This window comes from Moschus berezovskii, chromosome 1, assembly GCF_049115385.1.
Source record: "Moschus berezovskii isolate FMDL1 chromosome 1, NW_MosBer_1.0, whole genome shotgun sequence".
Taxonomy (NCBI): domain Eukaryota; kingdom Metazoa; phylum Chordata; class Mammalia; order Artiodactyla; family Moschidae; genus Moschus; species Moschus berezovskii.
Genome location: NC_142460.1, coordinates 92,722,816 through 92,748,906, shown reverse-complemented (window position 1 = coordinate 92,748,906; position 26,091 = coordinate 92,722,816). Strand labels below are relative to the sequence as shown.

Here is a 26,091-nt window from a genome sequence, read left to right as displayed (position 1 = left end):
CCAGAGCTTGCCTTCTCTTTGCATTTCAAACCTCACCAGCCTTTAGTCTCTCTTTAAATCAGGGAACAGAAGCGTGAGGCAAGAATCATGTTTCTTTTTTCAAGATCCAAAAGACCTGAGCTTTTTACTCTTGCCCTCGGTTTAGCAAACCAGCTCCTGCTAAGGTGCAGCCCCTGCTGCCCAGGCAGTCTGTTGCCTCTCAGGGCTGAGTCTGGCAGGCAGTCGCTAGTCCTCTAGGGTGCTATCTCGCTGTGAGCCTCAGCCTCCCTACGGGGTTGCCCTGATCTCTTCCCTGTATCTCATTCTCCTCACCTCTTTCTGCCTCTTTTGTTTTCCCCCTCTCAGAATCCCTAGAAGTGCTACTCTTCATACGGCCAAAGCCCATTTGTTAGTGCTTGTGTGGCATCCAACCTCTCTTCGCTGTGACCCTGCCCACTCTCCCAGCCACTGGGTACAGAGTTGGGACCCTAGCAGCTTCTGGGGTGTTAGTGAACCCACTTCCCACCCACCACATGATCACAGCTGACCGGAGACCTAGGAGTGGGAAGTGGAGTCCCTATCTTGGGGATTTGGTATTGGGACTAAGAGTCCAATCTTATCCTTGGAAGGAGCGATATGGGCAGCCATTTTCCAGAGAGTGAACAATGCAGAAAAGAAAGAGAAGAGATGTCTCAGCGGCGAGGAAGAGGCGATGCTGTCGAGCATCGGATTCTCTTCCCTTGCCTTGTCCAAGTCCCTCATGAAGTTCAACTGCCTTTTTGCCATTGACCTCTGTGAAAGACCCCTGTATCTGTCTGATTAACTTCTTTTGCTTAAATGATCCAAAGTTTCTATTGATTTGAATATTTTAAAATATTCCTTATTTTAGGACAAAATGAGTTAAAAAATTTTTTTACACACTCACAGGAACACACAAAAATTGCTTTTCTTCTTATGATTGACTCCTAATGTTATTTACCTATTATGTAGTATAGAATAATAATGAGAAATGTACTGAATGCTTACTATAATACGTTCTTGGTGCTGTTCTAAAGCAGCTCAATACGCCTTTCATTTCAACCTCACAACATCCTTTAAAGTAGGAGTCCCCAACCTCCAGGATCTAATCCCTAGTGATTTGAGATGGAGCCCGTTTAATAATAATAGTAATAAAGTATACAATAAATGTAATGTATACAATAAATGTAATGTGCTTGAATCATCTCAAAACCATTCCCCACTTCCTGGTCCATGGAAAAACTGTCTTCCACGAAACCAGTCCCTGGTGCCAAAAAGGTTGGGGACCACTGCTTTATAGGAGTTAGCACCCTCTTTTTACAGGGAAGAGGACTGGGGCATAGAGAAATCAAATGTCTTCTCCAAAGTTACAGAGCTAGTAAACGGTAGAACTGAGGTTGAGTCCAGGCAGTCTTGACTTCAGAATTCATGCCCTTAACCACTACGTTATGTACTTTACAAACACTGTTACCAATGAAACCTGACAAAAGACCTTCCAATGAATCTATAACACCCTCGAAAATAGTTCCTGGCCTTATCCCTTGATCCAGTGAACAAGAGAATACAGCATCAAAGTTGCTTCCAAAGAGAAATAAGAAAATTGGTAGAGCAAAAACTTACCAAGTATATTCGTTTCCTAGGTCTGCCATAGCAAAATACCACACAATGGGTGACTTAGAAATTTATCTTTTCTCTGTTCTGGAGGCCAGAAGTCCAAGATCAAAGTGTGGGTGGAGCTGGTTCCTTCTAAGAGTTGGGAGGGAGGAATCTGTTCCATGCCTCCTCTCTCCTAGCATCTGGTAGTTCTGCTGGCAGTCTTTGACATCCCGTGACTTCTGCTGAATCACCTAATCTTTGCCTTTCTCTTCATGTGGTATTCTCCCTCTATGCATGTCTGTGTCCAAATATACCCTTTTAGGCAACAATCACAATGGTTTAGAGCCCATCCTATTCCAGTATAATCTTAACTAATTACACCTGCCATAACCCTATTTCCAAATAAGGCCACATTATGAGGCACCTGGACTTTGATATATGAAGGGGGGGGGTGGGCTATGCAACCATAGCACCAGGTTTTATCATTTCTCTCCTGTAGCAGTTTTCAATGATTATATCACCCTTTCTTCAGAGGTAAAAAGTTTGACTCTTAACATGTGACAAACCACAGGTGCAGCTTCTCAGCTTTGGTTTAGCACTCAAATTCCATGATTACTCTGATTCAGGAAGGATACCAAATCCACTCTCCCTGAAAGAATCCTACCAAGGACACTGACCTCTTTTAAATGACTGCCTAAATTTGACTCACTAAAGATGACAGAAGAATCAACAGAAGATATTTTAGATGTCATAGCTCTAGCTCAGGGTCTGCCACTGACTTGTTCTCAGTATAGGGCTGCTGCTGCTAAGTCACTTCAGTCGCGTCCGACTCTCTGGGACCCCATAGATGGAAGCCCACCAGGCTCCCCCGTCCCTGGGATTCTCCAGGCAAGAACACTGGAGTGGGTTGCCATTTCCTTCTCCCATGTGTGAAAGTGAAAAGTGAAAGTGAAGTCGCTCAGTCATGTCCGACCCTTAGCAACCCCACGGACTGCAGCCTACCAGGCTCCTCCATCCATGGGATTTTCTAGGCAATAGTACTGGAGTGGCTTGCCATTGCCTTCTCCAGGTATAGGGCTAGAGTTTTATAAATGCATACAACATAAGGGCTTCTCCAGTGGCTCAGTGGTAAAGAATCTGCCTGCAATACAGAAGACATAAGTTTGATCCCTGGGTTGGGAAAATCCCCTGGAGGGCATGGCAACCCACTCCAGTATTCTTGCCTGATAATCCCATAGACAGAGGAGCCTGGTGGGCTGCAGAGTCCATGGGATCACAATAAGTCGGACATGACTGAAATGACTTAGCATGCACACATGCATACTACATAAATTATATAAACATAAAAGTGTATCTTATATAAATTATATATTTTGTCCTGGTCATAAGAGATTTTGCCACCACTGTCAGTCTCTTCAAAAGTCGGTTGTAGACTTCCTTGGTACTACAGATAAGAATCCACCTGACAATGCAGGGGACACAGGTTCAAACCCTGGTCTAGGAAAATACATGTCATGGAGCAACTAAGCCTGTGCTCAACTACTGAAACTGCGTGATCTAGAGCCCATGAGACACAACTACTGAAGCCTGCGCACCCTAGAGCCTGCACTCCACAACAGAAGCCACCGCAATGAGAGGTCTGTGTACCAGGAAGGGTAGCTCATCCTCTGTTGTCCCCTTCTCCTCCTGCCCTCAATCTTTCCCAGCATCAGGGTCTTTTCAAATGAGTCAACTTGTCGCATGAGGTGGCCAAAGTATTGGAGTTTCAGCTTTAGCATCAGTCCTTCCAATGAACACCCAGGACTGATCTCCTTTAGGATGGACTGGTTGGATCTCCTCGCAGTCCAAGGGACTCTCAAGAGTCTTCTCCAAGACCACAGGTAGAGTCACTACTTAAAAGCGTAGTTGGTTGTCTTTTCAATGTACTCCGGATATACACTCCCCTCACTCTGTCCACTTTGTTGTGAAGTCTAGTGGGGTTGGTAGAGTTCTGGACAATTTGGTTGTGAACTACATATATCACTCTCTGGACTGCCAAAGGGGGAGAGGAGTGACTGACCTCCCTCATTCCAACCCTAAGTATCCTTTCTTTCAAAAGTAAAGCAGAATGGCCTAAGAAAAACTCCCTAAATAATTCTTGCTTCTTGAGTCACTCATTCATCGTGAAATCCTATACACACAAGCTGAATAATGACAATCTTAAATCTTGAGGGGCTAGTTCTTTTAACAAACCATATTCTGAAAAGCAGAGAACATGTTGCTCTCAACAATTTTTTAATGAATACATTAAATAAAAAGCAAATGGCTTGGGGGAAGATTCATGAAAGAAGTTAAGACAACAGACTGGTTAAGCTGTTCCTGGTATCTCCTCCCACTAAACAAAAAGATAAACACAGAAATTCTGCACCTACTTAATTTTCCTTTAGAAAACTAAAACTCTTTAATTGTAACATATTGATAATACATCAGGCAACTTTTAGAAACACGATCAACTGATTCTTGTGAGCTTTTGGATCACAGGAGCCATTTGTTCAGCCATTCCTGCTTCTTGTATTTTTTATAACTCTTGTTGAACAACTGCATTATCAAACAACTGTTAGCTGGGGGTGGAGGTGACAGCAAAATAGGATCCTAGTGAATTACTATTCCCTACTGTCTGTTCCATTTCAAACGTGGGAAATGCGGATTCCATTGTTAAAAGCCATGGAATTTATAGGCAAATTCCATCAACACATTTGGCTATGAAGGTATCCTGTTTTTCTTTCTGACCAAAGTATAAAAAAATTTCTTGTTTTAAATGTAAGCAATCACAAATAGTTATTGTTTGTTTAAACTTTTATTAAGAAACTAAAGCAAAAAAGAATTTCAAAAAATTAATATACAGAATTCTAATTTTAATTCTAAACAAATAAGAAATCTACACCAAGAACTACATAGCAGAGTTTACCGATATTCAAGAATAAAGGGGAATGGCTAAAATGCATTCACAGTCACTATTTCTTCCTTACAAGCCTCAGATTTGGACAGGATACAAAAATGTGGACAGGATACAAAAATTTTTCTCATCTATTTTTTGTTATCATAGCCTATAAATTCAGAGAAAGTGTTTTCTTCCTATAGCATATATGCAATATGCAATTCCCTGCCTACTGAGTTTGATGACATGGGTATACAGATGAGTCCATTAGAGATTCTTTCTTAATGTGTTTAAGGAAGATAAGACATCAACATATAATAAATATAAATAAATTTATACAAGTTATAAAGTAATACAGCATGAGTTAAGTATAGATAAATACAAAGACTAGGAAATTTCAAGGAAGAAGAGATTACATTCAGCTAGAGAAACTGAGGAATGTTTTATTAGAATAACATTTGGGTTGGGTATGGACTGTTCCTTCTCAGAAGGCTTTATAGTGGTTCTGACTGTGGTGGTCTTGATTTCTAGAAAGTAATCTCAATACTGATCTTTAAAACTCAAGTTTCTACCTTATCAAATTGTTAATTTTTTAAAGCGATCAAAAATATAAATATTACAGTCTATATAAACAGCAGTTTGGGGACATAAATAAAAAGTTAATTATAATATCTACTATGTGGGTTAGGGCTCTATTGTTTTCAAAACTCTCTTTCTCTGATCAAATCATATCTAAAAGGCAGAAGATGCCTAATCATAGAACCACAATTTTTAAGTATTCAACTGAGCAATTCTTACTTGCTTTACATGCCTTATCAAATCTATATCCAAAATTACAGGAATAAGAATGAAGGAGATGAAATCAATGGTTTAACATTCAAAAGTCAGATAATGAAAAAATAATGGCAACTAAGAAATGATATATATTAACCACAGAACTCTTTGTATGAAAAGTTTTAATGAATTGTGAGCCATTGACCATTACAGACTTTAAAGCTTAATATTTCTTCTTTCCTGTATGAAACCAGATAAATAAACCAGTCTATCTCAAGTATGACAGAAGACCATAGTATGAATAAGAGTAATGTTTTCTTACCCATCTGCATGCTTCACTAAAGTTAAGAACCAAAGAGAGTGATCCTGGTTTCCCAAGTCAACAGAGCAGATCCAATTACACATTTCTTCCTGATCACAGTTTCAGTTGAAATACAACAAATACAACTGTGCCTTTCAACAGCACTTTCTATCCACAGCACAAGCATTTTCCCATTATTTCCTTCTTTACCCTCAATATCCTTGTGAGGTAGTGAAGGGAGGGAGCAAGGATTGTTTTTGCAGATGAGAAAACTTAAGGTGAATTTTGATCAGTGGTTCTCAGCCTTGGCAACATACTGAAATCATCTAAGAAGTTTTTTAAAATCCTTATGGTCATGTCATACCCCAGACCAACAACAGAATCTTAGCGTATGGGACCCAAGTATCAGTGTTTTTCAGAATGCATATGACTCCAAAGTATAGCTAAGGCTGACAACCACTGGTTTAGATTACTTATTTTTAATATTCAGATGTAACTCTCTTCTACTTAAGTGCTCTCTCAGTAGCAGTGAAAAAGAGACTCCCTTTCCTCAAACACTGTAACGGTTTGTCTTAGTATTCTATACAACTACTATCGGTATCCGGTAACAATTTATCCGGTTTAAACGAAAGCTCCTTACTCCCCTGATGCTCATGCTAAATAAGAACCTCCATTTTATAAAATTTGCAAATCAGATATTAAAGAATTTAAATCTCTGAGATAAGAATGGCTTTTTGTTAAATATTTAGGCAATTACTTGATTCTAAGTTCAATATGCAATAACCATGTGTTTCCGTTTCCCATTCAGCACCTTCAAAACTTTGTTACAAATGAATGTTTACAAATAAGACAAAACGTAAGATATAACTCTGAGCAAAAGCTCTTGGAATTGATCATATCCCAATCTAGTTTTCTAATTAGTTCAATATTTATCCTGAATCAGATCTCTTCTTTAGTTAAATTTTAAACTTTGCCTAACTGAGTTGTTCCACACCAAGAAAAAAAATGCATTTCTGTAGCAGCTATATTCTCTAATACATTTAACATATAATTTCACTCTGTAGTATTAAATATGGTTTCTAGGAAGTTTCTTCCTTGATGTGAGTATCAAAAAGGATCTTTTACAGATTTCACCTTTAAGCAACATACTAAATATACAATAAATACTTGTGTACACCTTTCAGGTGGCAAAAATGAAATCTTTGCTCATGACTGAAATTCCTTGCTTCATGGGAGTACTGATAATATTAACTCTCAAGGAGCAACCCAAGAACCCCAGCCAACTTCTTGCTGTCCCTAATTTTATTAGACGCAAAACTAAATATGCATACAGCAAAACCTAAAAAGTACAAAGATTCCACTTGCCTTAGTCAATTTTTATCACAAAGAAGTATCTGAAACCATACAATTTATACTTTCATACAGAAAGATATTTCTGTTTCTTTTCTAACAAAAGAAAATTTCAGTTCATGTATGCTGAATTATTAATTTGAAAAAGTATTAGTGAAATCAGATTTATTAGTCAAAAATTCTGAACAGGAATTAATGTTAAACTCTTCTACTACAATGAAACCTTCAAAATATTGCCAACCTGAAGCTTCCAGCATAAGGTCTCTTATTTCAAGTCCCATGGGGGCAATTATCTATAATGAGATTAAGAACATTCTTAAGCTGGGTTCAGGCTGGCACTGTCTCAGGTGGGTGAGTAAACATTTTCTTGACAACTCCAATGACAAGTTTGAGGCTTAGACTGTTGCATGATGTAAACAATATGAACTTAAAAAGATTATAATATCTACAGCATTATAAAGTTACAAAATAAAGGATCATTGATCAATTATTTTCTTAAGGTCTGTGACTAACAACTTTCATATTTGAGGCCTATAAGAACAAATGGCAATGTTCTTTATTCTTACAAGACACTTTCTCAGAAGGTCAAGAAAATAAAACCAGATAGATGCACATTATTATTATTACTGATATATGTATGATTAGAAATAGATTTGCCTTTCCTCAATCTGAGCCTGGAGATGAGGGACCTTTACAATAATTTTGATGGTTAAAAAAATAAATCAGACTGTAACAGCCATGGAAACTGTAAGCCAAATATAATACAAAACGAGCCAATACAACACATCTTCTCTTAAAATCCTCTTCTTCGTAGTTACCAAACTGTCCCTAATGTTTTTCTAATTTTGTACCATGTAGTGGTTTTTAAGAAACTGAACTAGAACAAAGCAACTCCTTTGCCCTGTTTTTTTAACAGTTTTTTTTTTTTACACACATACTGTATATACAACTTTTAAAATAGCTGCACAATTTTATATCTCACTGTTAGAGAAGTGCAGTCCAGGCAGACCATGCTTCTCAATATATTAAAAATATTAAATAAAACCCAACCAGTTTCATACTTTTCCAATAGTCAAGCTGGTTGGAAAAAAGGGTCTGGAGAAAAAACAGGCAGTTGTAAAACAGGATCAATCTTTCTTCACAAACACACTACTTAAAAACTCTTGCTAGTTCCTTATCTTATCCCTTTGACACCATCTCTATGATCTCACCTTAAAAGTTGGAAATAACACATTGCTAACTTAGAGACAACATCTGTTGAAACATGCATATGTCAACTGCCCACTCAACCAACTGCAACCCTGAGGATTTTTCTGGCCCAGTAGAAAGAGGAAAACACTAAGATCATCTCTGCTGTAGAGTTGCTTCTCCAGTTAACAATATCATGTGTTTTTCAGGATGTTTCTTGGGCATGCATGTATGACACTGTCACTTCATGATTCTACTTCCCACAAGCAGATATCTCCTCCACTCTTTCATCCCAAGAAAGCCACTGTCATCCATCCAAAGGTTTTCCAAGGTAAACCAAAGTCACTTCTGTGTTGCCATATACAGCAGAAACTGCTGGATATAAGCAGACCTTTGGAAGTCCTCTAAAGGCAACCCCCAGGAATTCATATCCACGTTCAAAAGCTAGAGTCTTATCTTCCATGTCCAAGATGACTCGAATTCTTTCTCCTATCTGCAAACAGACATCAAAAGAAGGTTAGAAGAAACCTATCAAAGGCAGAGCTAGAGGAAATCAAGTTGAAAATATTATTAAGAATATACATCTCAAAAGTTATCTAGAAAAACCAACAAAGTTATTTGTCAGGGAGAAACATCGAAAAAAGAACACACATCAATTTCATCACAAATGTTGTGATGGTCTTTTTTTAAACTTAAGACTTGTGTGGGATCAATATTTAATACTGAAAATTTTAAGTTTCTTTCTGAACAGTCCCAAGATTTTATTTATTCTTTTTAAGGGCTTTTTAAAGAAGGTTACCACTAAAAGCTATAACTTGGCACATTTTACCAAAAAAGGCACTCTAAATTTTCTCAAATTACTACAGTAAATGCATACAGTGGAGTGTTTTCCAACCTTAAAAAGAAATGTTAGTATGTGCTGCAACATGAGTGAACTTTGAAAACATTATGCTATGAGAAATAAGCTAGACACAAAAATACAAATATTTTACTATTCCACTTATACCAAGGAATATTCAAATTCACATAGACAGAAAATTGAATAGAGGTTACCAGAGGCTGAGGGAGGAAGAAATGTGGAGTTATTGTTCAGTGGGCACAGAGTTTATGCTGGGGATGATGAAAAAGTTTTGGGTATATGTTGGGTATACATAGTGGCAATGGTTGCACAACACTGTGAATGTATTTAATGCCGATGAATTATACACTTACAAATAGTTAATAATAAAGACTGTTGTGTATATTTCACCAAAATTAAAAAAAATACTAAAATAAAATATTTAGCCATTAAATTATACAAAGCAGTTCTACATATAATATGGAAATTATATAATTATGCATCGTCAAATCTAGCTATAGGTTCTAAAGACACAAAATACACTTATGATACAATCACTTTGTGGTCCACTACTCTGAAAGACCTGTTTGTTTAAAAAAAAAAAAATGAGCAGCACTGATTGTTAAACTAAACAGAAGCACAATTATCCAGTTCTTTTCACAACGGAAAAGTAAGCAAAGAAGTAGCATGTTTTATCCTTATAATTTGCGTATATTAGAGGTTGTTGCATCTATATACTTGGAGGCTGAAAGTACTAACATTTTTCAATCAAAAATCGTAATTGAACACATTCCAGTTATGATATCCCCCAACTGCTATCATTACCTTCCTTCATTGTATTTCCTATCACAAACAACTACCAATACCTTTTTCTCTCTCTCTGCTCAACTCAGATTAATCCCATTTTACGCACCTAAGAACTTCCAAATTACCAACATGACTACTTTACGAACAAAGCACAAACAACAACAAAAATTAGAAATAAAAAGCTAATATTCTGATGAGTATTTGTTGAGTGATTTTTATATTATCTCATTTAATTCTCATATCACTCCTAGGAGTTATCCCTATTTTACAGAAGATAAAAATAAGAAAACAGAACCACTCCCCATGAAATTTTCAAGTTCGCTTCACCTTTGAGCATATAGCAAGCACATAGCACAAGGAGTAGAAAGGCCAAGTTTTAGGTGTCAGAGGACAAAATTAAGAGATAGCAGCACAATTAGAAACTTAGAGGAACTCCAGAAGCAACAAAACCACAAAGAGGATGAGCCCCCAAATAAACTCTGCCCAAATCCTTGTGTGAGGACTGCATTACACAAACACAGAGAAAACCCTCAGGGAACCAGGCAGAAAAAGTGGCAGCTAGAAGCCAAAAAAACTGAACCAAGACATTAACTGCTATATACAGTTTCAGTCCAGGCAAGTTAACTGCCTACTAGAACAAGAAAATCTACAGTTTTCAGAACAAAGCAGTTTCTAAGGGAACAAAACATTCCAGAGTTATTGTATTGTCTACCAGGTCCAGTTTTCAATTAAAAAATGAATGGATATGAAAAGAAGCAGGAAAGTACAACTTATACACGTGGAGTAAAAAGGAGTAGAAACAGACTCCAAGTGGGCCCTAGCTGTTGGATTTGGAAAAGACTTCAAAGTAGTTATTATAAAATATATACAAAGAACTAAAGAAAAACACAGTATTAATAAATGAACAAAGAGATCTCAGTAGAGAAATGGAAACTATAAAAACGAACCAAATGAAAATTTTAGAGCTCAGGGGCACAATAACCAAAATTCACCAGCCTGACTCAATAGCATTGAAATGACCATAGAGTTTAAATGACAAGAAGAAAAAAAAAACAACTATGAATTTAAAGATAGAACAACAGGAATTAATAAATCCAAAAAAACAAAGAGAAAAAGGACATAGCTCCAAAGGCACAGAGACAAGGAGAATATCAAGTAGTCCAACAATTACATTAAATACAGATGGACTAACTACTCAAATCAAAAGATTGGGTTAGATAAAAGGAAAGATATAACTATAAGCAGTGTGGGGGACTCATCTTAAATATGAAGACAGAATAAATGTAAGAGGATGAGGGGAAAGACGTACTCTGCGACAGTAAACATAAGAAACTTGGACTGGCTGTACTGACATAGACAAAATAGACATAAAGACAAGGAATATTACTAGAGTCAAAGAAGGTCATTTTGGGTTTCTCGGGTGGCTCAGTGTAAAAAATCTGCCTGCCAGTGCAGGAGACATGGGTTCCATCAATCTCTGATCCTGGAAGATCCCACATGCCGCAGAGCAACTAAGTCTGTGCACCACAACTACTGAGCCTGTGCTCTGGAGCCCGGGAGCCGCAACCACTGAGCCCACGTGCCCCAACTACTGAAGGGCATGCACCCTAGAGCCCATGCTGCACAAGAGAAACCACTGCAGCGAGAAGCCCACGCCCCTCAACGAGAGAGTAGCTCTGCTCGCTGAAACTAGAGAAAGTCTATGCAGCAATGAAGACCCAGCATAGATAGAAATAAATAAATTTTTTCTAAAAAAAGGTCATTTCATAATGATAAAAGAGTCAGCCACATAGGTAGATATAACAATTATAAATATGCACCTAATAACAATTTCAAAACACAAAAAGCAAAAATTCATAGAACTGAAAGTATACATAAATCAACAATTATAGTTGGAGATTTTAATAGTCCTTAGTAAACGACAGAACAGGTAGAAGAAAAATATAGAAAGCAGAAGACATAAATATTGTTAACCAATTTGACCTAACTGTCTTTAATAGATTATTCCATCCAGCAACAGTATATATTCAAGTACACACGGACATTCTTCAGGATAAACCATATGCTAAGAATAAAACATGTCTCAATAAATTTAGAAGGACTGAAATCATATACAGTATGTTCTTTGAAAAACAAAGAATAAAGGACTTTCACTTCAAAATCACGGCTAGTGACAGAACTTTATCTTCAATGATTATTAAGTCCAGACATCCTTCTCCTTAGTGTATCTGGAGAGCCTGAAAGAACAGTAAGGAAAGGATTCTATGAAAGAAAACCTTCCATACTTTTATACCTCAGGAAATGGGCTACATTTTTAGTTCTTCTACTTTATTATGCTTGACTTGAGGTCAATACTAAGGCTAGAGTTTTCAAACCACATGTTCCTCTAAAATGCGCAATCTATAATTCCTTAAAATTTCCAACTTATCAGATTATTATTTTTTAGATTTTGCTGAATCTATGGTGATCATATAGCTTTTACAGATAGGAACTACAATTTTGATCCTAGAACAAAAAGAATATGGCTGAAGGTTAAGATGAAAAGAATTTTAAAATGCAGTAGTTTGGTCCAGTGGTTAAGGTTCTGTGCTTCCACTGCAGGGAGCAGAGGTTTGATCCCTGGTCGGGGAACTAAGATCCTACATGCCATGTGGTGGGGCCAAAAAACAAAAGTTAAAATAAAAACATAGTAGTTTGCCTGAACTTGCCTATCTTTATAAAAATCACTGACACCTCCAGAGGCTTTGAATACAATCCACAGGTCAGTAAGTAGCAGAGAAAAAGTATGTATATACATGCACAAAGGTGCATTTGTGGAGGTGAGGTATCTAGAAAAAGTAATTTAGATGTGCCATGTTGTAAGAAAGATTACAATCCAGAGTACAAGCTGGCAAACTATGGCTCCTGGGCCAAATCTGGCTTGCAGTGTATAAATAAGGTTTTACTGGAATAATAAACAACAGGGTTGAACAGTTATGAGAGACAGTATGGGCCACAAAGTCTAAATATTTACTATCTGACCCTGTACAGAAAAAGTTTGGCAACTCAATTTAAAGTAAAGACAGACTGCTCAGACTGAATATATATAAGGAAAAAAATATTAAGATACTAAAAGATAATCAGAGTAGCCAAAAAAGGCCAGTTACACTATTTATTTAAAAATTACCAAAAAGACAAATAATGCTGCTATATAAAACTTTGTAAATTTAAAACAAATTAAGGCATGATTTAACAAAGGCTCACTTTTCAGAAAATACTTGGTTTCTCACCTGATATTTTGGTGCATTGTTGCACTGTGGAAAACTGCCATTGACTTCTCCATTATGTAGCAGATTATTGTCCACTAGATTCCAGCCCCAGCTCTGGTCATCACTGCCCAGCAATGCCACATAACCTTGGCACTGCATAGGGGCTCGTTTTGTAGCAATTCCAATCACTGCCACAGTGCCCAGAGGGCCCTCCCACCACACTTCCCACGCATGGCGGCCCTCACTGAAACCAATCTTGGTCCTTGCACCATCAGTGCTCTGAGCGATGGGGTTTCGATGTAAAGTAAAGCCATTCTTCTTAATGTAGACATTCCTGGAGCAGTCATTAGTGCTGAAAGCATGTTGGAAAGCACGTATCTGAAAAGATGAAAGACCAGAGAATTTTATTTTTCTTAAACATTAACAAGTACCCAAACTTTAGGGTACATGTTTTTAAACAATAAAATTATGTATTTTAAGTAATACAATAAGTATTTCTCAAAAATGGCTCATTTTTGGGATAAGACACTAACATAATAAATTACACAACATTAAAGATAAAACTACCAACTGTTTCATTATTGACCAAAATTCTAAATTGCTGTATAATTTCTCCAAATAGACTTCTTAAGACATCAAAAGATATACACAGAAATCCTTATATTTTAGCGAGACTACTGAGATGTTTTTGGGTGACATAATGATATTTGGGAATTGCTTTGAAATATCCAAGAGTGGAGTGGGAGATTGGACAGGGTAAACATGAAACTGGACTGCCCACAAGTTAACCATTGGTAAAGCTTGGTGATGGGTATAGGCAGGTTGTTTCCTCTACTCTGGTTTATATATTTTTACATTAAAAAGTTCAAATATGTACAGTTTTCATGTAGGCAACGCTGTCATCAAAAAGAACGGTATTTTAAGTAAAACAGAGAACTCAGTCACATAAGCTATGAAAAAGTTTAATAACCACAAACTACCTTAGATCCTCTGCCTCCTTGCTAGGTATTACTCATACACTTAAGACATCACCACTCTCATTTTACCAAATCAAATAATCCCTTAGATAACATCTAAATTAAACCACTAAAATTTATAAAGAGATAGTCATTAACAGTAGCTACCATTAACAGGTTAGTTGACTTTCAGTAATTACTAGTCTTTTAAGCTTCCAAAATAAAGACAGTAAGAAAATTGTTATTACTATACCATTTCTCATGTTTTGGACTTCCCTGGTGGCTCAGACGGTAAAGCGTCTGACTACGATATGGGAGACCTGGGTTTGATCCCTGGGTTGGGAAGATCCTCTGGAGAAGGAAACAGCAACCCACTCCAGTACTCTTGCCTGGAGAATGCCATGGATGGAGGAGCCTGGTGGGCTACAGTCCATGGGGTCGCAAAGAGTCGGACACGACAGAGCGACTTCACTCACTCACTCTCATGTTTTAATAACTTATAGCTTTTTCATCTGTATGTTTTTCAGAAAACCCCTTCTTTACTCAAACTGTAGAGAAGTAGTTGGAAGGCTAGGACCTATTGCTTTAGTTAACTTCAGAAATCAATTCCAGAATCACAATATTTCAGCATAGGAAAGACCTTAAGACCTTTACCTAGTTAAACTCAGGAATTAGGACACAAGCATAAAAGTCAACATGTAGTTAGCATAAGAGACTCAAAGATAAGTCAAGCATCCAGTCCCCTTATCCAGTGTGCCATCCCCTTTACCATTAGAGAGTACTTCACTGTTTAACTGTTCGGGAGTCCCATGTTTTCATAAGGGGGATGTACACCTGAAGTATATCTAATTTTTTTCCTGTATCTACTCTTTTTACAACAACCTGAAACTTATATGCAGAGTACATCATGAGGAATGCTGGGCTGGAAGAAGCACAAGCTGGAATCAAGATTGCCGGGAGTAATATCAACAACCTCAGATATGCAGATGACACCACCCTTATGGCAGAAAGTGAAGAGGAACTAAAAAGCCTCTTGAGGAAAGTGAAAGAGGAGAGTAAAAAGGTTGGCTTGAAGCTCAACATTCAGAAAACAAAGATCATGGCATCTGGTCCCATCACTATGAAGTGGCAAATAGATGGGCAAACAGTGGAAACAGTGTCAGACTTTATTTTTTGGGGCTCCAAAATCACTGTGGATGCTGATTGCAGCCATGAAATTAAAAGATGCTTACTCCTTGGAAGGAAAGTTATGACCAACCTAGACAGTATATTAAAAAGCAGAGACATTACTTTGCCAACAAAGGTTCATCTAGTCAGTTCAGTTCAGTTCAGTAGCTCAGTCGTGTCCGACTCTTTGCGACCCCATGAATCACAGCACGCCAGGCCTCCCTGTCCATCACCAACTCCTGGAGTTCACTCAAACTCATGTCCATAGAGTCGGTGATGCCATCCAGCCATCTCATTCTCGGTCGTCCCCTTCTTCTCCCGCCCCCAATCCTTCCCAGCATCAGAGTCTTTTCCAGTGAGTCAACTCATTGCATGAGGTGGCCAAAGTATTGGAGTTTCAGCTTTAGCATCAGTCCTTCCAATGAACACCCAGGACTGATCTCCTCTAGAATGGACTGGTTGGATCTCCGTGCAGTCCAAGGGACTCTCAAGAGTCTTCTCCAGCACCACAGTTCAAAAGCATCAATTCTTCGGCTCTCAGCTTTGATCACAGTCCAACTCTCACATCCATACATGACCATGGGAAAAACCATAGCCTTGACTAGACGGACCTTTGTTGGCAAAATAATGTCTCTGCTTTTTAATATACTATCTAGGTTGGTCATAACTTTCCTTCCAAGGAGTAAGCGTCTTTTAATTTCACTGCTGCAATCAGCATCCACAGTGATTTTGGAGCCCCCAAAAATAAAGTCTGACACTGTTTCCACTGTTTCCCCATCTACTTGCCATGAAGTGATGGGACCAGATGCCATGATCTTATTTTTCTGAATTTTGAGCTTCAAGCCAGCCTTTTCACTCTCCTCTTTCACTTTCATCAAGAGACTTTGGGTTCCTCTTCACTTTCTGCCATAAGGGTGGTGTCATCTGCATATCTGAGGTTATTGATATTTCTTTCTCCCAGCAATCTTGATTCCAGCTTGTGCTTCTTCCAGCCCAGTGTTCCTCATGATGTACTCTGCATATAAGTTAAATAAGCAAGGTGACAATATACAGCCTTGATGTACTCCTTTGCCTATTTGGAACCAGTCTGTTGTTCCATATCCAGTTCTGACTGTTGCTTCCTGACCTGCATACAGGTTCCTCAAGAGGCAGGTCAGGTGGTCTGGTATGCCCATCTCTTTCAGAATTTTCCATGGTTTATTGTTATCCACACAGTCAAAGGCTTTGGCATAGTCAATGAAGCAGAAATAGATGTTTTTCTGGAACTCTCTTGCTTTCTCCATGATCCAGCAGATGTTGGCAATTTGATCTCTGGTGCCTCTGCCTTTTCTAAAACCTGCTTGAACATCTGGGAGTTCACGGTTCACATATTGCTGAAGCCTGGCTTGGAGAATTTTGAGCATGACTTTACTAGCGTGTGAGATGAGTGCAACTGTGCAGTAGTTTGAGCATTCTTTGGCATTGCCTTTCTTTGGGACTGGAATGAAGACTGACCTTTTCCAGTCCTGTGGCCATTGCTGAGTTTTCCAAATTTGCTGGCATACTGAGTGCAGCACTTTCATAGCATCATCTTTCAAGATTTGAAATAGCTTAACTGGAATTCCATCACCTCCACTAGCTTTGTTCGTAGAGATGCTTTCTAAGTCCCACTTGACTTCACATTCCAAGATGTCTGGCTCTAGGTCAGTGATCACACCATCGTGATTATCTTGGTCATGAAGATCTTTTTTGTACAGTTCTTCTGTGTATTCTTGCCACCTCTTCTTAATATCTTCTGCTTCTGTTAGGTCCATACCATTTCTGTCCTTTATTGAGCCCATCTTTGTATGAAATGTTCTCTGGGAATCTCTAATTTTCTTGAAGAGATCTCTTGTTTTTCCATCAGTCATGTATGGATGTGAGAGTTGGACTGTGAAGAAAGCTGAGAGCCGAAGAATTGATGCTTTTGAACTGTGGTGCTGGAGAAGACTCTTGAGAGTCCCTTGGACTGCAAGGAGATCCAACCAGTCCATTCTAGAGGAGATCAGTCCTGGGTGTTCATTGGAAGGACTGATGCTAAGGCTGAAACTCCAATACTTTGGCCACCTCATGCGACAAGTTGACTCACTGGAAAAGACTCTGATGCTGGGAGGGATTGGGGGCAGGAGGAGAAGGGGATGACAGAGAATGAGACAGCTGGATGGCATCACCGACTTGACGGACATGAGTTTGAGTGAACTCCAGGAGTTGGTGATGGACAGAGCGGCCTGCTGTGCTGTGATTCATGGGGTCGCAAAGAGTCGGACACGACTGAGCGACTGAACTGATGACTGGAATAACTAATGTTACTTGGTAATATGTAAAATATGAACTTCTAAAAAGAAGTCAAATCCTAATTAGACTGACAACTCCAAATGCTTTCCAGTTTTACACTGGCCCAAGCCTGTTCTTATCCTTTTCACAGTTACCCTTGCTCCCTGGAAATCATATTTGACTCTTCCTTCTTCTTCATCCCACCAGTTAGTTGTCCATCTATGTGGACTTGTTTTCTTGCAATTTCTCTCCCAGTTATCCTCTTCTCTGCTCCATACACTTATTCTGGTCTTGAATACCTCTAGTATAGAGACCAACCCCTGCCTTCTTGAATTCATCTTATGGACTACTAGTTTTTCTAAAGCACGGCTCTTACTTTGTCATTCCTTTGTTCAAATTTCTGTGATTTCCAGCTGTAAAACAAAGCCTAAACTACAGACTGATGCCTGTATGTCAAGGACCTCCATGATATCTCTAGTTTCAGCTTACCTTTACAATCGTATCTCCACGACAATTCAATCTAACTAAACTATTTTATATCTTTAGCCTTCCCTGTAAGCTACAAACTGTAACAGATGCCTATCTGAAAACTCTTGATGTCTTAACACTGTAAATTCTGTGCTACCAAAACTGAACTCATTGTTATTCCTCCAAAATCTAGCCCAGGTAATCCCTATATTATGTAAACCAGATACCTAGAAGTCATCCTGAGCACCTCCCTCTTCCTCACCCTGATTTCAAATCTACTGCCAAGTCCTGTAGCTTTTATTTCCTAAATTTCTCACCATCTTTTGTTCTACATACTTACTACTATACATATTTCTAAGGTTCCCCTCCAACTGGTTGTCCATTCTTAAGTCATCCGTTCCGTTCTGTCGCTCAGTCGTGTCCGACTCTTTGCGACCCCGTGGACTGTAGCCTACCAGGCTTCTCCGTCCATGGGATTCTCCAGGCAAGAATACTTGAGTGGGTTACCATCTCCTTCTCCAGGGATCTTCCCGACCCTGGGATCCAACCCGGGTCTCCCTCATTGGAGGCAGACGCTTTAACCTCTGAGCCACCAGGGAAGCTATCCTATCACCAACCCCCATACTCCTAACTCTCCTTCGCTTACAATTTAAAAAGGCTTCCTTTTGCTTGGCTCCAGTCCACCTCTTCCATTTTTATCAAACTTGCCTCAATTTTGCTCTGTGGTCCAGCCACACTGATTATTTTCTGTCACTCATACTCACCAGGTTCCCTCCTGGAAGGCTCTTCTCTCTCTCTTTGGCCTATTTATCCCCCTTTTTTTTGGGGGGGCGGGATCTCAGCGTTATTTTCTCAGAGAAAGCCTTTCCTGACCTCACTGCTGCTGCTAAGTCGCTTCAGTCACGTCCGACTCTGTGCGATCCCATAGATGGTAGGCAGCCCACTAGGCTCCTCCATCCCTGGGATTCTCCAGGCAAGAATACTGGAGTGGGTTGCCATTTCCTTCTCCAATGCATGCATGCATGCTAAGTCGCTTCAGTCACATCTGACTCTGTGCAATCCCATGGACAGTAGCCCACCAGGCTCCTCTGTCCACAGAATTCTCTACGCAAGAATACTGGAGTGGGTTGCCATTTCCTTCTCCCCTGACCTCGCTGCTTAGGTCAAATTCTCGACTATTGACATTCAGAGCACCATGGATCTAACCTTCATAGGACTCATCACAAATGCAATTTTACAACTGTGTGACTATTTGATAAATACCCACTTCCCCCCACTAGATTAGTGCTACATGGGAAAGCATCCATAAGCATTTGTATCTGTTTTTATTCAGCACTGTATCTGCAAAATTGAACATAGTACCTAACATTCATATTTTTTTAAGTAAAAATATATACTATTCAAATTCTCTGCTTTCCATTGTCTTATTTTTTGTTCAGGGTATTTCCTCTAAGTAAAATGTTCATATTCTACCCATCTTTAAAATTCAGCTCAAATACAATCTCAATTTCAACCCTTCTAAAACTGTTCACTCAACTTGTGAATCTCTTTCACTAAACTTCTAGTTTCTAACTAATAACCACTAGTTATTTCTATACATTTTTTTTTCCTCTTCTCCTAGACTGAGGACTTTCCTACTAGGCTATGTATATCCTTTTGAATTAATCTTTTACCTTCAAGATATTCAAGCAAAGTCCTGCAACATCTGAATGCACAAGTCTATAATACCTACAGTGCAAGTAGTACAAAGGCATACAAAGTATTAAAATTTATAATCCTCTGCAAGGATACAGAAAAACAGGTAACATAGGATGCCTCCAATCTGGATGGTGGGGGTATAAGGACTAAAGGAAGACATTTTGCTTTTAGATCACTTTGCTTCTTTTGAACACTGACTCACATGAATACGTTATTTATTACATATTATTACATGAATCTTGAATCATGTGAACATGTCTATTACAGGCCAACTACAAAAATGTCTTAATTTAAAATAAGTAAAAATAATAAACTTTATGGAAAAATAAAAACTAAATAAGATTCATGAAACCTATATGTTTATTAGGCACAGTAAGACCAAATTGCAATCTTCTGCCCTCTACTATATGAATTACAATTATTATCCATTGAGCATCTACTAACTGTCCTTGCAACTCAATATGTTATTTCACTTAATAGATAAACAATTTGACATATTTTTAAAAGTAGTAATCCTTATCCTAACCTTATTAAACTGAAACCTATTTTATTACAGAAGAATACATTTCACATTTATTTCACATGGGAAAAAAAATTTCCATGTGAAAATTTACTTACTCTGGCCCCACTGGCAGTCTTGCATTAAAAAGATATGTTTTCCCTTTTTTAGCTGTTAATGTATTTTTATGTTTACCATATTCTAGATCAGACTTTATTCTCTCTCATATATACTCTTGGTGACTGCAATCCTAAATAACTGTATCCATCCAAACTGAACTCAAGTTTACAGCCATTTGTTTATATTGCTTGAGGAATGCTCTCAGTCCTACCAAGATCTGTTACTTGACATTTTTATTTGTATATGAAAGCAAGACTAAGCACAAGAGTCTGGCAACGAGGGAAAAAAGCACCAAAAATGGAAACGGCATGTTGGATGACAAACAGAACATACATAAGAGACTCATCAGCAAGGTGGAACTATGAAAAAATTGGCAAGGCAATAGCCAGTAATAGTGGGACATGGCAATATTATGACTGTTAAGTGGAGCCAATGGTACAATGTTCTATTCAAAGCCTTTATCTTTAAAGTTAGTAGATGCCTTGGACCACATTTATTTATAAGCCTGTAACATAGCGGAGGGAATTCAAGGTACTTGGGCAAAAATAAAATATAGTTATAAATCAGAGCTTGGAAAACGTGAGGTGAAAGCAAAAATCTTAGAAACTAAGTCAATAGGCAGCCGAGATGATCTAATAAAGGACAGGGAGAAAAATAGGATTAGAGTATTGAAAGCTACAACAATGGCCTGTTTTTAAGAGGATAGACGGTGGAAAGTAGAATGACTGATGGAAACCAAGGATGGAAAACCATCTGATCCTTTAAAAAGTACATCACGGAAGTGGGGTGGGTTAAGGAGCAGAACTTCAACCCAAAGAGATCTTCATGGCGGGGGAGGCGAGGTAAGGTACTGACTGGAGCGGTGGAAAGGCGCTTCTGACTCAGAAGCTTAGCTGAGAAACACTGAGAGCTGCGCGGAGAAGCGGGACAGGGGGCAGCGGCGTGGCGCGGGGCTCCCTCACCTTGGCCTTGTAGCTGGGCAGGTTGCAGAGAATGTCCGTGCGCAGAGCCTCCTCTGCCAGGCTGCGGGCGCACAGGCTCCGCCACACCTCGCTGTTCTCATCGCCGTGCAGGCAGCGGTACCAGTGCTTGCACACCAGGGCGCAGCTCCGCAGCTCGGACAGCTCCAGATAGGAGAACACCAACTCCAGCACCCGGCTGGGCAACCGGCCCCCGGCCCCAGAGCCCGAGCCGGCGCCCGCGCCGCCGCCGCTACAGCCAGCGCCGCCCGAGGCTGCCCCAGCCCCCGGGGCCGGCGCCGCCATCGCCTCACCAGCCGGCCCGAGGGCCGCCGCCGCCGCCGCCGCTTCCCCCCGTCTCTGCTCCAGAGGCCAAGCCTCGCCTTGAGACCGGAGCAGCGCGCTCACCGCTCCTTCCACAGCTCACCGCCCGGCCCCTCCAAACCACTCCCGCCCCTGCCCGGGGGCGTCCGCCGCGCGCCCCGCCTCACTGAGGGCAGACGCACCGGCTGCACGGGCGTCCCCCGCCCCTCCCCCGCGGCTTAGCGCGGTCGCCGGAACCGCCCGACTCGTACGGCCTCCCCGCGGCGCGCCCCTGGCTCCGCCATGCGGGTTGAGGGCACGAAGCAAGGACGCACGCCCGGCTCGCGCGGTTCCTCTCGGCCCCGGATGTGACTGTTTGGCGGCGGCGCCTCCCGCCCTACGCTAGATGGGATTGGACGCCCGCCGGTGAGGTCATCGCCAGGCGCCTAGGTGGGAAGCGGGAAGCGCAGGTATGGGGTTGGCGCGGGTGGGTTTCAGGCTGTCCTCCGCCTTTCCCCCTTTTTGATCTAGTCGCCTTGCGTCGGCTTTTTTGGTCCCCTTTTCCTATAAGGTTTATCTGAGTCATTTGCGTCCCTGCTTGACCATTCCAACCTAACGCAGGAAACTTCCCTCTTCTTACTAGCCAGTCCTAGCTCCGCCACTGAAGTTAGATCTTCATTTTCCTTCGGCAGCTGAGGTCGTGTTTTCCTGGTCAGGCCCTCTTGTTCTCTCTTAGTACCAGTGCTTATCAGAACGTGTGTGCTAGCCTGTATGTAGCGTGTGAGGTCGCTACATTTCAACACCTCTGTCGTCCCCTTCTCCTCCCACCCCCAAGCTTTAAGTGCTACATTATTTTGGACAAAATATGGCCTTTCCCGGTCTTTCCTACTAACCCACCGATTAGTAGGCGAATTGAGGTGTGTCTTTAACTAATTAGACATTCAGGGAGACTGACATGGAGGCTATAATTAAGAAAACTATTTGGAAGGGAAAGAATTTCAGCATTATTTAGTCATACTATGTTTTCCTAGGTGGCCAGAATGTTTTCCGACAGCCTTTAAAGAATGCTCGGTAAGAGAAAATAATAACCATCATGTAAGACAGTCAATCTACTGGGGCCCTTTACGGGAGAATTTATATAACTCTCAAAGCAACACTGCAAAGTAATTGTTATAATAATAGGGTTCACAGATTCCCTTAGTAGTCAATTCCACGGTCTTTCCTTTATGTAGTTAGGAATCTTTTCGAAAGCTCTCCTGCTGTGAATAATCCATTTCTTGTTTTCCAGTAAAAACAAAAAAACAGCACCTGTCATCTCCACTCTCTGATAAGTGGTGTTTGATTACTATTTGCCAGTCCCTTCTTCCTAGATGTTCTTTTCCTCCAAGCTTAGTCACCCAGATTCTTTTCTTTCTTACTAGTGTCAGTGCCACAGCCCTTCAACCACTCACTTTGGAAAACTGAAAAGTGTGAAGAAAAGCTGACCAGTATACTTATTACAATGATAGTGACTATCATATTATTTAAACCTCAGGCTACGGAATTTATTACTCATTTTTCAACTTTCAACCATCCCAGGAAGGCAGCCCATGTTTTGTCTGGAAAGGCACTGAAGTTTCTTTTACATCTTCAAGGATAGAGTCGGTCCATCCAAGAAGCTGACAAAGAACAGACAGAATGAACAGCTTTAAAGGCACAGACACTTGAAAAGGACAGGTGGATGCATGGAGATATGACAGGAGCAAGTATTTAGAGAGCATTCAGTTATTAAAGACATTGGCCTCTATTCTGTCCGCCCTGGTATAAGTGAGGGAGAGCCTTTGAAGGATCTGATGAAATAAATCTAGTCCAGTCGGTGAGGTGACTTTTTAAGGCAAAGTACCCCCAAGTGGCCCAGGTAGGATTTCAAAGTAGGAAAAGCCTTCCTTTATCACTACCTTCTTTTTTCTTTCTTGCCTGCTCATCACCCTCTGGACCATGTCTCCTACCCCCATGTTCAGTACCTTCTTTCTGCCCTTTGGCTGCTTAGAACTTCCATCTTAGCACTCCACCCTTCATAACATTGTTTTCAAAGTACCCCACCTTCATAATCTCATTAGGTGTTGGAAGGAAGGAATCTATTATCTAATTAAACTAATTCACAATAGGAAATGATTAATTACTGTGCTTGACCCTAGGCATCTACCTTTGAGAAGAGAGCCACCCCTGGTGGCTCAGGTGGTAAAGCGTCTGTTTACAGTGCGGGAGACCCGGGTTCGAGCCCTGGGTTGGGAAGATTCCCTGGAGAAGGAAATGGCAGTCCACTCCAGTACTATTGCCTGGAAAATCCCATGGACAGAGGAGCCTGGTAGGCTACAGTCTGTGGGGTCGCAAAGAATCGGACACGACTGAGGAACTTCACTTCAATTTGAGAAGAGAAGCTTGTTGACTTGACACCTGAGTGGAGATAGTGGCATTTAGCTACTTTCAGGCAGCTCTCCAGTCCCGGTAAAACAAAAACAAGAAACAGCAGACTCATTTCTAAAAGATTATTTTGATTTAACCCATATGTAGTTAATTTTTCCCACTGCCTTCTACCACAGCAGTCTGATTAACACTTTCTGATTGAATGTTTCAAATAATAACAAATAACTTCAATTTTGTAGATTAAGTAAACAAGTGATTTGTGGGGGGCGGGGGGGGACGCTAGTTGAATCCCTGATCAGTACTCTGTGTGATTAAATTAAATGCTTCAGAATGTATGGATTTCTGGGGCTTTCCCAATTCTTTTTTCCTAATATTTCCTGTAATAGGTCTCTATTTTAATTTTTTTGACTAGCTGGGTAATCAGTGAATATTATCCATCTGGTGTAGAGGTTAGAAGTTTCATTTGTTCTTTACTCTGATGGGTAGACATAAGGTAGAACTGACCTTGGACTTACTGGGAATAACAGTCCAAGAGTTACTATTGCTTCCATTATGGAAAACTTTACAGGAACTGTATTGTTGTCTATAGTAGTCTCTTGAAGTGCAAAATTCATTTATTGCCTAACTTCTTACACTTTGGGGTGGAGTTTAACCAGATATCTTTAAAACTGAATTAAGCTTTTCTGGAAAAGAGTTACATTAGGAAGAAAACCTAAAACTTTTGTCTGCAAGTCAGCCTTACTTAGGTCCTCTGTGGGTAGATCTGTGATGGAGAAATAGAAGTACTGGAAACCTTGCCTTTTCTTAGTGAAAAACCTAATATTCCAACAGAGATCGAAAACATTTATGGACACAGAATCCTAAAACTGTAGAGGGCAGACTACTAGACTTTAAAGTTAATTCATTGTAGAAAAATTAAAACTCTGACTTCGGAACTAAGTGATCAATAATCTAAAGATTCATGACTTAGTTAAACTATTTGTAACTTAAATAGCCTTTTCAATGATTTATTCAAAATTCATATTTTTAGTTAGGATACTGTCTCTTATCATGTGACTCGATAGTCATCACAAATGACAGTTCCAAAGTCTAAATATTAATACCTTTCATTTTAAATTGTGTTGAGTGTCCTTTTTCCTTGGTTTACCTGGAACATTTGGCAAAAGTCCTTGTTATGGTTTGTTTTTGTTCAGTCACTCAGTTGTGTCCGACTCCACGACCCCATGGACTGCAGCATGCCAGGTGTCCCTGTTCTTCACTGTCTCCCGGAGTCTGCTCAAACTCATGTCCTTTAGGTAGATGATGCCATCCAGCCATCTCATCTTTTGTTGCCCTCTTCTCCTCCTGCCCTCAATCTTTCCCTGCATTACGGTCTTTTCCTATGGGTCAGCTCTTCACATTAGATGGCCAAAGTATTGGAGCTTCATTTTCAGCATCTCCTTTCAATGTATATTCACGGTTGATTTCCTTTAGGATTGACTGGTTTGATTATGGTAGAAAATTATGTAACTACTATTTCAGTACTTGTCAGCAAAAATCAAATCACCAGAGTTCCCTGTCTTTATCTGCCTGAGTCATTTCCTCTCCAAACTTCTCCTTTAAAATGTATTTGCTTCAGTCTCTATTTAATTAGTTTTTTCTGTTTACTAATTGAGTGCCTCTGCTAAAATTTTTAAAATGTATCTTTGTCTTTTTTATACTTTGTTTTGTATATGAAAATTGCTATATCTGATTTTGTGATTGTGTTTCTGTTACTTTGATTACTATTAGATCATTGTGTTTTTTTTGGCAGTCTAGTTAGTGATTTTGTATGTGTGTGGCTAAAAGTGGGAGGAAACAAACTTGTGTTGGGAACAGAAACTTTAAGCAGATTAAATTATTCTTCAAAACAGTATTTGGAAATTTATCTCTGTACAATTGAACTAAATTCAGGTATTATATCTGAAAATACTGAAGCAACTATTGCAGTTTCTTAGTAGATAAACTCTCCTTTGTCTTGTGGAATGAAAAATATAATTTGTCCAGATAGATTTACTTGCTTCCTTTTGTCTGATCATTTAATTGTATAAATTGCCCCAGTTTCCTTTTTTGCTTTACCCAGGAGGTAATTGGGCTTCCAGGTGGCAGTAGTGGTAAAGAACCCGCCTGCCAATGCAGGAGACGTAAGAGACGCGCATTCTATCCCTGGGTTGGGAAGATCTCCTGGA

The 26,091-nt window shown here is 39.8% G+C and overlaps 2 protein-coding genes across 3 annotated transcripts in view; one reads left to right on the top strand and one right to left on the bottom strand.

Moving 5' to 3' along the window:
• Positions 1 to 3,763: 3,763 nt before the first annotated feature.
• On the bottom strand, positions 3,764 to 21,805 carry FBXO45 (F-box protein 45). Its single transcript, XM_055404170.2, has 3 exons — positions 21,179 to 21,805; positions 13,038 to 13,394; positions 3,764 to 8,616 (listed from the first exon to the last, which is right to left on the bottom strand). The coding sequence occupies exons 1-3, from the start codon at positions 21,479 to 21,481 to the stop codon at positions 8,431 to 8,433; spliced, it is 846 nt and encodes a 281-aa protein (XP_055260145.1). The 5' UTR covers positions 21,482 to 21,805; the 3' UTR covers positions 3,764 to 8,430.
• Positions 21,806 to 21,893: 88 nt separating this feature from the next.
• The window catches only part of WDR53 (WD repeat domain 53), a 57,256-nt gene continuing 53,058 nt past the window's right edge, over positions 21,894 to 26,091 (top strand). The window contains exon 1 of one of the 2 annotated variants that reach the window (XM_055403959.2): positions 21,894 to 21,948. The gene's annotated coding sequence lies outside the window, so the exon portion shown is untranslated. Of the gene's footprint in view, positions 21,949 to 22,509; positions 22,550 to 26,091 lie in introns of those variants that run through there. The other variant, XM_055404031.2, reaches the window with a different exon arrangement.